This window comes from Amblyomma americanum, chromosome 2 (genome assembly GCF_052857255.1).
Source record: "Amblyomma americanum isolate KBUSLIRL-KWMA chromosome 2, ASM5285725v1, whole genome shotgun sequence".
Classification (NCBI taxonomy): Eukaryota; Metazoa; Arthropoda; class Arachnida; order Ixodida; family Ixodidae; genus Amblyomma; species Amblyomma americanum.
Genome location: NC_135498.1, coordinates 37769428 through 37781129, shown reverse-complemented (window position 1 = coordinate 37781129; position 11702 = coordinate 37769428). Strand labels below are relative to the sequence as shown.

The following is an 11702-nucleotide window of genomic DNA, read 5'->3' as shown; positions in this document are numbered from 1 at the left end:
CACGCGACGGTGTGAAAAAGAACGCGAGGAAAGCGCCACAGAACATGTGAAACGTCTACTGCTGAGGAGCTAGTCGGTCGGCTCCACCGAACGGCCCGGCCGTGTATGCGGACTCGCTTAATGAAAGCGTTGTTCGCCGGCGCCCACAGAGCCCTCCTGCGAGAGCGTTGTCGTCTACAGCTCTCCGTACGATATCAAAATTGGCGGCTGCTTTCACAGTATTCCACAGCGAGCAAATAGCGCCCCTTGATTTACTGGCGGTCGCTGAAGCGGCACTTTGGTGTCAGCAAAATTCCTGGATGCGCAAATAGTTGCTTTGGTGGGAGCTATTTTGGGTATCTATATTTATTTATTTAGTTACGCGTGTTTAGGTACTCGCATTTTACAATATTTGCTTTGATGTTGATGATGGCTTCTTATGGCGCAAGTGCATCAGTGGCCAAAGGGCGCCATGGAACAAAGTATTTTTCGTGTTCTCAAGGTAGGGTCAAAGACCCATTTCCCAAGCATTCCCCCTTAAATAAGCATAGCACCAGACCAGGGCAAAACTTCAATCCATTGTGTCACCGGTGGGTAGTCGGCGGCACTGGGAATCGAGCCCTCCACCTCCCGAATGCGAGGAGGATGCTCAAATCACTAAGCCACTGCGGCGGTAGAATCTTTGCTTTGTTAGTAATTCATCGTTACTGTTCTGTTTCGGCCCAACACTGACAATAAACAATCTTCGCGCTAGTGTTATTTCGGTTAAGTTCTCGTCACTCGAAAACAAGAGTCGGCATGGATGTTTTTATTTGTTTCGAACTTGCAAAAAATTTAGTGAGCAATTGAGAAATTTGAGAAAATATGTTTTGAAAACAAAAATCATATGCAGACCCGTATATCCGTCCATCGCGCTTGCAATCATTCACTGAATCTTTCCAATACTCCTGTAAAAAGCTAAAGAAAAAAATTCTTTGGAGGCACTTAGATATTTCTTAACTGCGGGATGGCGAAAGCTGTTTGCGACTCATTGCACTCATTTGAATTTGCCGCGCTTGAATTCATTTCACGACAGAGAAGAGCAGCTGGCGCGAGCATGGCACCACATGACCTAGGTCACGTGACGGGAGAAGGCACGTCGGTCACGTGACCTAGTTTTTCTGGTTTTCGAGCCCGAATCCAGTCTGTTTTCCACTCTAGCTTTCACTGCGAACATTTGCAATCGCTAATGTCCATTACTGAGGCGCAAGAAGGCGCTGATTCCACTGGTATTTGTGCTGAGGCACGCTGGGAACTGCTGGACCACGCTGTGCGAATCACGACTATCTCTTGAGCGCATTGAAACAAACACTGTCTGAGTTGGTATCTCACTAGTGCCAGTATCATGCTGTGAAAATGCCCGCAATCCGGAAGCGGAGAGCCGAGACTACCCGCCGCGGTGGCTCAGGGGTTAAGGCGTTCGGCTACTGATCCGGAGTTCCGGGGTTCGAACCCTACCGCGGAGGCTGCGTTTTTATGGGGGCAAATCGCTAAGGCGCCCGTGTGCTGTGCGGTGTCAGTGCACTTTAAAGATTCCCAGGTGGTCGAAATTATTCCGGAGCCCTCCACTACGGCACCTCTTTCTTATTTCACTCCCTCCTTTATCCCTTCCCTTACGGCGCTGTTCAGGTGCCCAACTATATATGAGACATATACTGCGCCATTTCCTTTCCCCAAAAACCTATTATTATTATTATTATTATTATTATTATTATTATTATTATTATTATTATTATTATTATTATTATTATTATTATTATTATTATTAGCCGAGACATCTGGCCAAAAAGAATTCTTGTTTTTAAAAATGTTGCTTAAGAATACGTATTGCGCACTTCAAAACCGAATTGCGATTCCAGCTTTTTAGTTTTTTTATTGTCCGGAGGTCAAAGGGCTTGCTTTGTGTTCTCTCTGCAGCAAGTTCCACGCAACGATGTCCCTCTCACCAGTAATTGGAGATAGCCAGATTAATACAGACAAGTGAAAACATTTTAGCAAATGGCGCGGAGAGGTGCTAGAGTGCTGATGTCATGTATTGTAATTTCTTGCAGTTTACTACCTCTCTTGCACGCTTCTCGCTTTAACGTCAACGCAGCACATCACATCCTGGAATTTTCGTGCAATGTCCAAATGGAGGGAATGGTGCAAAAAGAATAAAACAGTAGTAACCAATAGACCAGAGAAAGGAATGGCACTTTTTTGACCCGATTATGTAGTGCTTCTCTTTTCCGCTGCTTCTTCTGGTATCGGTATATATGAGCTTGAACAGCTGTCGATCCTCATGGACTTTCTCAGTCTATTTATGTATCAATCTCTTTTATTTGTGCGTTTTGACATCGGTCGCTATCCGTTTCGCCGGTTATCAGGAAGCCTAGGGTCTTCTGCCAAAATCTTAGACGGTAGATCTATATCTCAGTAAGCAGCAAGAGCTATGTGCGCTGAGAACGTGGCACCAACAGCCAGCGCTATTATGTAACAGCATCGCTAAGAGGTCTCAATGCTTTAAGGTTGAGAATAACGGAAGCACTCTCGGATATCCTTGAAGGCATTTCGCCACAAGCGAAGCAACAAGCGTTTAAATGCTGCTGCGCGTTCTACACTCGGGTGAAGCTGTACTGCGCCGGAAAATTCCAAGTCCACATGTCATCACTAAAAATTTTCAAAATTTCATCTGAGTCTGTGGTGCAGTGAGTAGATCATCCAGCTGTTCGTCGGTAGATCTTTAGTTTCTGTCAAAATGTTGTAATATTTTTTTCTGGCGTATTTTATTTAAACTCCTCTTTGAAAAAATATTTGGCATTTATTTCTTGGTAGAAAATTCATTATTGTTCCTCGAGCACCGGCTTTTGCCCACTACCCAATATCTCACTACACGGCGGAAATTATTATTATTATTATTATTATTGTTATTATTATTATTAATAATAGTAATATTATTATTATTATTATTAATATTATTATTATTATTATTATTATTATTATTATTATTATTATTATTATTATTATTATTATTATTATTATTATTATTATTATTATTATTATTATTATTATTATTATTATTATTATTATTATTAAAGGAAATGCCCTGCGATGACAGATGCTGCCACCGGTGAGGCTTGTGAGACCCAGGTCGCTCTTCGCGAGCAGCCTCACGCGACTAATCATTAACTGAACTGACAACTGCCACGGTGGGCAGTATATATATACATACACCTGGCAGGTTGCCCACAAAATAATGTGCAGCCTGCCACAAAGTAGGCTTGAGACAAACAAACAAACGAATCATCGACAAGCACATAACGGCTAAACGAGGGGAATGCCCACTATAAGTGCTATCACTCTAAAAATGCCCGCTTACTTTCAACGTAAGCGTGTGCATAAAAAACCACACCCACAGACGTCCATACACGCGCGCGCATGCACGCACACGTTCACAATCCAAATACACTCGACCTTCGGCAAATACGGATTAAAGCCAAGACTGAAACACACATATATATCAGAACACATTTGTGATTGCAGATCATACAGGCTCTGAAGATATGAACGGACGAACACTCACAAATACAAATGCAATCGGTGAAGTCAGTTTGTAGGGACTGGAACCAAGAATGGAGTGTACACTCCGCGAACAATTAACACACATATATCAGAGGCAACAACATACATATGGTGAAAACAACACTCTATATTCCCCAGAGGTGGTGCAAGGTTGCGGGTAGCAGGGAACTGCGTCCAACCTGGGCTACATCTACCAAAGGCGGCCTATACTGCCTCCCACCCACGTGCAGCATTCCCGACATGCTGTCAACCACATCTGGAGATGGTCAATAAGCGCATGGGCCAATAAATAGCATACGGGATTTTCGAACAGTTGCCGTCAGAATAACATTTTAAAAAACCCCGGGCTTCTAAATCTTTCTCCTGCCAATTAATATAGAGTGATAGTGCGTCACATGGCACTCTATACTCTCTTTATTGCACCTACTCCCAGTCCTACCTGGATGCACCACGTGATTACAGCTTTCACATTTGTTTGAGTGCGCATATTCCGGGACCCGCACGTTTTAACCTTATGGCAAAAGCGTATCAGTGCAAAATAGACATTTTTAAACGGGAAAACGCGGCAGTTGTTGTTTACAACTCAAAACGGCGACGGCGACTCTGTTTTCTCGAAAACTCCCTAACCTACTCCGGCTTTACAGTTTATTCGTCATAAAAAGGAATTGAGAATTGTAGGGTTTAACGTCTTGAAGCGACGCATGGGCTATGGGGACACCGTAGTGGAGGACAACGGACTGATTTAGACCATCGGATCCGCTAGCTGCGCTGACATCATACAGCACTGGGGCGTTTTTGCAGTCAGGTTCCATGGGAATAAGGGCCCCCCGGCAGGGATCGCACCCGCGCCCTAAGGATCGGCAGCCTAACGTCAAAGCCAATTAGCCACCACGGTAGTGGTGGTGAGAAACATCTACTACCTCAAGGAGGTCCGCTGTCCAGTGCTCCCCTAGCTTTCGCTGTTAGCTGGGCCCTGTGCACTACGTGATCATCCGAAGGAGAGCCAAGTCAATAACGCTGCAGTATACAAAAGTGGCACCAGATTTATGACACTGCAGTGAGACCTCTTGTTAGTAAATGTATGAACCGTAAATTCCAAAACGCAAAAAAAAGTGGCGTAGCAATGTTTGTTTGCGTAAACTGGGGGATAAATTACTTGTTAGAACCGCTGGAAAGTATACTTTTGCGGCATTAGCAAGGTAAATCAAAGAAGATAGAAGCAACAGTGGGTCTCTCGTCGACCAATCCTTCGTCATATATTGCTTGGACGCAGGCATCGCATCATCGCTCACTCCTCGGCTTCATTAGAACGGCCAACCTTTTTAGCGCGGAAGCGCTACTTCACTAGCAAAGCTGAACGACCCGAGGTTTCTGGGAAGCCTCAACCTTTGTCCTTTGACGGGCGAGCGGCGGAGGCCTTGCGCACCTGCTCCCGCAACGCGTGAAACTCAGCTTTATTCGCGAACGTGTTCGTCAAAATTTCCGACAAAGGGCCCAGTTTCAGTTTCGCAATTCAATGGCACTGATTTTAGCAGCAAATCAATACATTCCATGGAACCCGCAAAGCATTATAGAATCAAATTTGCGCACCGTGAATCAATCGCAAAGGTGAAGACCACGGGCGTAAAATGTGTGATAATATGCGATGACAGATGGCGATGTTCTTGTAGTTGTGAATTAATTAGTAGCTTCGAAATTTTCTTTAATAATTTGTTTTTATTTCCTAGCGCAGAAGGTTTTTATTTCCATAGCGCGGAACATGTCTATCAGATTTATTTTTTGCTTTTGAGTAAACCTTTAAAGACGCGCGGCATGCGGAGCCCAGCAACGAAGATCACAATTTTAGGAAATAGAGCGCGAAACGCAAGACATGACAGTTTGTGCAGGTCAGTTCGCGCTGCATCCCCTAATCTCTGAATCAGACCAACAAGCCCAAACCACAACTATCGAAAATCATAATCCGGCTAGACTGTCTCTTGACTAATGTATGCCTTGTTAACTGAGCGTGCCGGTTGATTACCGCAGGGATCATCACTCATTGCAGAAGCATAGCACAACGCAAACCGCTTCCGCCAGGAGACACTGTGGATGCTCACATCCCGGTGAGGGCACCAGATGGCGCCAGGTGCAGCCCGGCTACTTGCATGACTGCCGCATCGAGACAAGTCAGCGTATGCGTACTGGCGCACGCTGTGCTAAATCCCTCTATTAATTCCCGCCTACTGACCACTCCTTATCATCTTCGCACCAGCTAACTCCATTGCAGGAAAACAACCTGGCCCAGGGATGTTCGTTTATTCCTGCCTTCTAGCAGCCGCAGCCAATTGTTTTTTTTTGGCGCGACCTCCCACATACAGCGAGGTATTGGTAAGGAGAAGCACCGCGCATGCGTAGTGACCGCTGTGATACCGGTTTATAGCTTCACATCAATCACCATAGCATTATCGTCAGCACTGCAGGACAAATGGCTCTCTGCAATTTTATTGGTTATAAGCTCTTTGAGTATAAAAGAAACGTGTTAAAGTGAACGGCCCTCGATCATAAAGCGGCAGTCTGTTTTTCATGCGTCAATTGCACATATCTGCACGGGAGGTCAACCAAGAGTCGGGCACGTGTACTCGCTAATCAAACAGGAAGAATTTCGGAAAAAGTAGCCAGGGAGAAATTTCATGTGCCATTCAAAATTATCTGTTTCAGGTCACCCGGACTGCAGTGCTCAGCAGCACCGTGCACTGAACTTACTTGCCTATCCGCAGGACATTGGACTTGTTGACAAAAATTTTAAACCATTGCTCTGTCCCCCCCTTTTAAAGCGTGTTTACCTCAGTTCAATCCCCGCATATCTTCATTTTTTCAGTTAGTTTACCTAACCTTTTTGTGTACCCTTCTCTTAAAGCCTTTCTCTACCTGGCAGCTTCCCATACCAGCTAATATCTGTACTTTTTAATTAAGAGCCTCTTTCTATCTCTCTCAAGGCTGAACAGTGCAGAGTGACACAGTCGTAAAAAGAGAAACAGCGACCAGCAAGTGCTTTTCGCTCAGTGTTCCCTGTGTGCGGTTTTCGAGCTGATAAAAATTCATATCACAGCTCGTCTTCAGTTTCACACCCTGCTCAGCACAATTAATTTCACAAGCACTTACATTTTTAAAACGAGAAATGTCAGTTCTCTTATTTAATTTTCAGACCTCGGTTTAACGCCAGCCGTGTAGAACGTATTGAACGATAGCAAGAGTATGAGTCAAGAATATGCACTTGTTCTTCTTTCTTACTGATATATTTGTGCCTTTTTGTCAGTTCGGGATGATAAACACAATATTTTACGTTTACATTTAAATGCGTACTGCGGCATACCTCAAGTCCTAGCAAACGCTCAAACATAATATGCGCTACAGAGAAATTACGGCTTGAGGATCTGAATCCCTAGACGATATCGAGATAGTATCGATGTTACATTTCTCTCCGAAAACTAACTAGTTCACACTCCTTACATTGCTGAGTGAATGTAGCCCCCGTGCCGCAGCTAAGGGATATTATTTTCACTGATACCTTATTGAACTGCAGCACTTCTTTCTATTTGACGACCACATGAAGTCATTTTTTTTAGGTGAATCATCAGTCAGCCAAGACTGGTAGAGCGGCGGCAGAGCAACAGATAGCGTCATTCGCAGCCTCTGTAGAAGTGGCCGTCGTGAGCTTTTCCGCGTCGCTCAGCTCCCCTCACCCACTGCCAAGAGCCGACGCTTCCTAGAAAATGTCTCATTTACATAATAATAATAATCATTTACATCCCGTTTCACAATTACGCTCGTGTTGTTTGTGACGGTATAGGAAGCACGCCATTACGCCGCAACTCCGATAACTCTGCCAGGAAAAGTGGCAACAGGATGCCAAGTTCCGGCACGAGATTGCAGGTCGCAACTCTTTCTTGCAGCAGGTTCTACGACGCTTCACGTGTTTCCTTTGCCACTCCTCTGCTGGGCACCGAGGTAAGTCAAACATGAACCTACTCCTTGAAATTTTTGGTGAGCATGGAGCTTCAAAATGAAGTTGTGCGCAGTGCGGGTAATTAACAGAATGCTTTCTTCGGTTTTGCTTGCCCCTCATTGATAGCGCTTATTCCGTACCTTGTTGGTACGTGAATAATTCCTCATGGAAAGGAGCCTTGAGTCGACTCTGGCAAAGAAATCGGAACCTTCGCGTTGTGAAGTGTGCGATATTTTGCTCTTATCTCAGTGTTGAAAGCCTGTTGAGATGTTCTGAAAATTTTACTACGGTGAACTTCCAGTTGAAAAGACGGATGAATAGCGAGCAAGTACAAACACGAAACTGAAGCCTCCATGCAACGTACTTTATGCAAGGTTCGCGCAATGATTTGAAAAACTGTGCGTTTGAAAACGTGTGACGCGTGTGCTGGAACTGAACACTGTTGGTCGGCACCTGCCATGTTTACATCGATTTGCTGTGTGTATGAAACTTGTGTCTTCAATGAGGAGCCGTGCATAGTCAAAGAAAAAAAAAACCTCGTGCTCTGAATAGTCGGTGAAGAGAAACTAATGTAATCTTACGAATTAATCAACGGGGAGACAGCCGTTCATACCACCTGACAGCTGAAATGATTTTAGACTGCCGTTTCAAGTGCATTCGCGGAACACGCTTTGTCAACTGGATATATTTTTCTCACAGGTCGAATGCTTTGCTCGTTTCGAGAGTGTGTTGCGGCGCTGATCCGACCGTTCACTCTCACGTATAGTGCAAGCAACTAGATAACAAATGCCGTGTGAGTTGCAGGCTCTCATACCTCGGGCACGTGCAAAATTACCTAAAAATCAAGCATCATAAACGTAGAAACAACCAAACCAGAAGTCCTGTTCTTCAATATAGATAAGGAAGGGGGAAGAAATGGCTTCACTGTAGGACCGTCCGGCCCGCTTTTCCTTTAAATGTACCCGCTTGAGGGCCAAATTTGATCGCGCTCCACCAGAAAGCTCATTCGTGGGAGTTCTCACTCTCCGGCCTCATGAAGCCGCCGTTGGACAGCAGCGGAATCCTAGGCTTTCGGTTACAATGTGTGGTCACCTGCGGAGGGTTCTTGAGAAGAAGAGATATTAACGCGATAGCATTAACAGCCCCGTGCACCAGAAAATCTGGCGTCCGCGTTGTGATAGAGCGAGAAATAACGGCATGGTTCTGGCAGGTAGTTACCAGAGAGCAACCTAGCGGGCAGGTGGGCCACCTAGGCGACGTGACGTTGTGGCGTCATCACAACCTGCCCAGCGGATAGTGATAAGACTTCCCACCGTGGGAGGAGGCAGTGAAATTAGTGTTTGCTCGCTCGGAAAAAGCAACCTGGGCAGCACAAGGCCCTCCGCTGGGAGCACCTGATATCGCAGGGCAGTTTCGCATTGCTTAAGTGCTGCACCACTGAGTATGAGGACTGTCAGGGATCTGTGAATGTAATGCAGAGAGTGGCCTTCTGCAGATGTATATGAATTAACCTTTTACGCTTTTCCGTCATAGCCTTAAGGCAGAGCTTAAGTGTTCCCTTCATTTTTTGTAGTCTTTAGAGCCGGCTCGAACTCCGAAAACAAAAAGAAGCGCAGAGGACCTGCCTAAATCAGGATAGCCGAGTGCCCAGTAAAGCTGTCCAGTTGCATGAAAGCCGCGCACATCCACTTCGTTAGCTTGCCTGACTTTATTCTATATGATTGAATTTTTCAAACCAGTCGTCTTATATTTCGGTTGTGTACGGAATTATAGCCGTTAAGAAAAGGCAAAAGGTGTTATGGTAACAATAACATGCTCCATGTTTGCATTGTTGCATGTGAAGTGATATAGTTTTCATGGATACATTTTTGAATATGGCAGCTCAGTGCCTCCCGTACGTTTTAACGTAGAATTTCACGAAAAAAAAATTGTGAACTTAAACTTGGTGTCTTTCTTGCTTGCTTGTGTGGACTATCAACGTAAATATTCGCTCTCGTGAGACGACAAGCCAATGCTTTGTTTGACCGCAAATTTTTCTGGCTCATTTGAAAATGCGATGAACAATCCTGCTCATTCGAGTTGTTTTAGAATACAGCAAAATTGTAGCTTCAGCGCAAATCTCTTCGGTTAATTAGGGTTGCTATAGAGTAGAAACACGCATCTGAATCACTGTGGACAAGGTTAAGGCAAAAAAAAAAGTGAGGAAGGTTTTGACCATGAATCATGGCCAGTCGAAAAAAGGAGCACCTCATAAGAACCTCTGTAGAATTCTGACGTTCTCAAAACGAATATATCAAGCAAAAAGCTTTACAAGAACTACTCCGAAGTTCAGGTTACGATCTAGCGCCACGATATGCCAGGAATGCACTGGCAGTTGCGTAGCGTGGCTCTGTTCATATTCGTGGCCAGATAGCAGCACTTTGTCTTTCTGCGCTGCCACACAAGCACTGGAGAACAATGTACAGACCATAATAAATGAACACTTTCCAGGCTATGAAGGCAACAAACAAAAGCGCACTTTTCATGTCACATGTATCCTATGAAAAGACCATGTTTAGCTCTTTCGACATTTCATTTTACATTTTTCCCTCGCTCAGAAGTTTTCAACTAAATCCTTGCAGTCTAATTCACGCAATATAAAAAAGACATATGCATGAATTTCATCACGTATATATTTGACACTATATGTTCCACACATTTCTTGTCACAACGACAACAAAGGCGGAAGTCCTCGTTCCATTTAATCATACTAACACATAAGTGACAATCGTTGGCATTGAGGATGTGGAGCCACTGGACGACTCCAATACTGTTTGTTGACTTGCCAATGACGATGAATTTACCTCCGTCTATTTGAAGGGTCTAGGTTCAACGTCAAAGTAAATAAACGTTACTAGTTAGCCTGTTGTGCACAACGACCGCCTGTGTTTCATAAAGAACTATCTTATCTGCGTCATCCTTAATCTAAGCCAGGAAAAGAACACATTCTAAATGCGATGTTACGCGCTGCTTCAGAGGACCTCTTTGCGCCTGATAAGGTAGCTTCGTTGATAACAAACACTACTGCTGCTCGGCACACAGTCTTGTATACTTTGGCAAACACTGCGCTCGCTGTTGTCGTGGCCTAGCTCGAACGAAACGAGGGCGCACGACGCTTATGCATTCGCAGCCTACAAAACTGCATTACGAAGGCGCAATATATTTGTTCGTCGTAACCAGCGACAAGAAATCACCGGATTCGTAACGAAGAGGCGAAATTGTCTCGTTTCTCCTGCCTCTTCAGTGCGGAATTTTTTTTAAACGTAAGCCGCTGTTTAAGATCAAATGACACTTACGTGACTTTAATGTTGACTGTCAGTGTTCTTTTCCAACCCTTACACACCAGAACGCATTAGGCGACTCTATTGCACTTTGAAAATCAGCATAAAAAATTAGGCAAACCCAAGTTAAAATAAAGACGTAAGCAGCGACTTGTTTTGCGCTTTCTCTATCGGTGTTATTTTTAGTACTTTCAATCATCTGGAAGCGCTGCTTCAGACAAAGATTTTTCATTAATGTAAGAGATGTATTCAGAGCTCATTTCTGCGTGGCTGTTCGGTATCTCTTCAAGGGCTACAAAACACCTTATTATTAATACGATAATTAGTGCCCTGCAGTGTACAATGCGTCTATTTACCGCATTTCGACGCGACATCTCTATTTTGTCCTTGTACACATCGGTCGTGTGAAACCGTTTGCGCCCTAAAAATATACTGAGTCTATTTCGGTTCGATGATCTTCCATCAGGTGACTGAGTGACTCGTTCGGGACGAAACAGCACGGAATCCCATTGTGCCCGCTCGTTGACAACGCCGGTACGCTCGTCCATCAGCGTGGGGCAGCTTTTTAACAAAAATGAAATTTCGATCTTTCATTAGGGCGCGCTCAGCAGTGTATTTCCACGGCGGACTGAACCGGGATCCCAGCACATAATATGTGCCAAGAATGTGAGACGTAACCCGCGGCCTGTCGTGTCCGGCTTGCATCGTGTAAGGGTGCAGACGATTTTATTTTGTTTTCCTGAACCACGTGACACGCTATCCAGTATTGGGATTTGGGCCTTCATGTGGGTTCAGTCCTGAGAACCCACCTGCACAGA

General features: G+C 44.6%; 1 protein-coding gene across 1 annotated transcript in view; it reads left to right on the top strand.

Moving 5' to 3' along the window:
• Nucleotides 1-7449: 7449 nt before the first annotated feature.
• LOC144121015 (cytochrome P450 3A41-like) overlaps nucleotides 7450-11702 on the top strand; it is a 50682-nt gene continuing 46429 nt past the window's right edge. Inside the window, exon 1 of the mRNA XM_077653918.1 lies at nucleotides 7450-7566. Coding sequence (XP_077510044.1) covers nucleotides 7465-7566 — 102 coding nt within the window. The 5' untranslated portion in view covers nucleotides 7450-7464. The remainder of the gene's footprint in view (nucleotides 7567-11702) is intronic.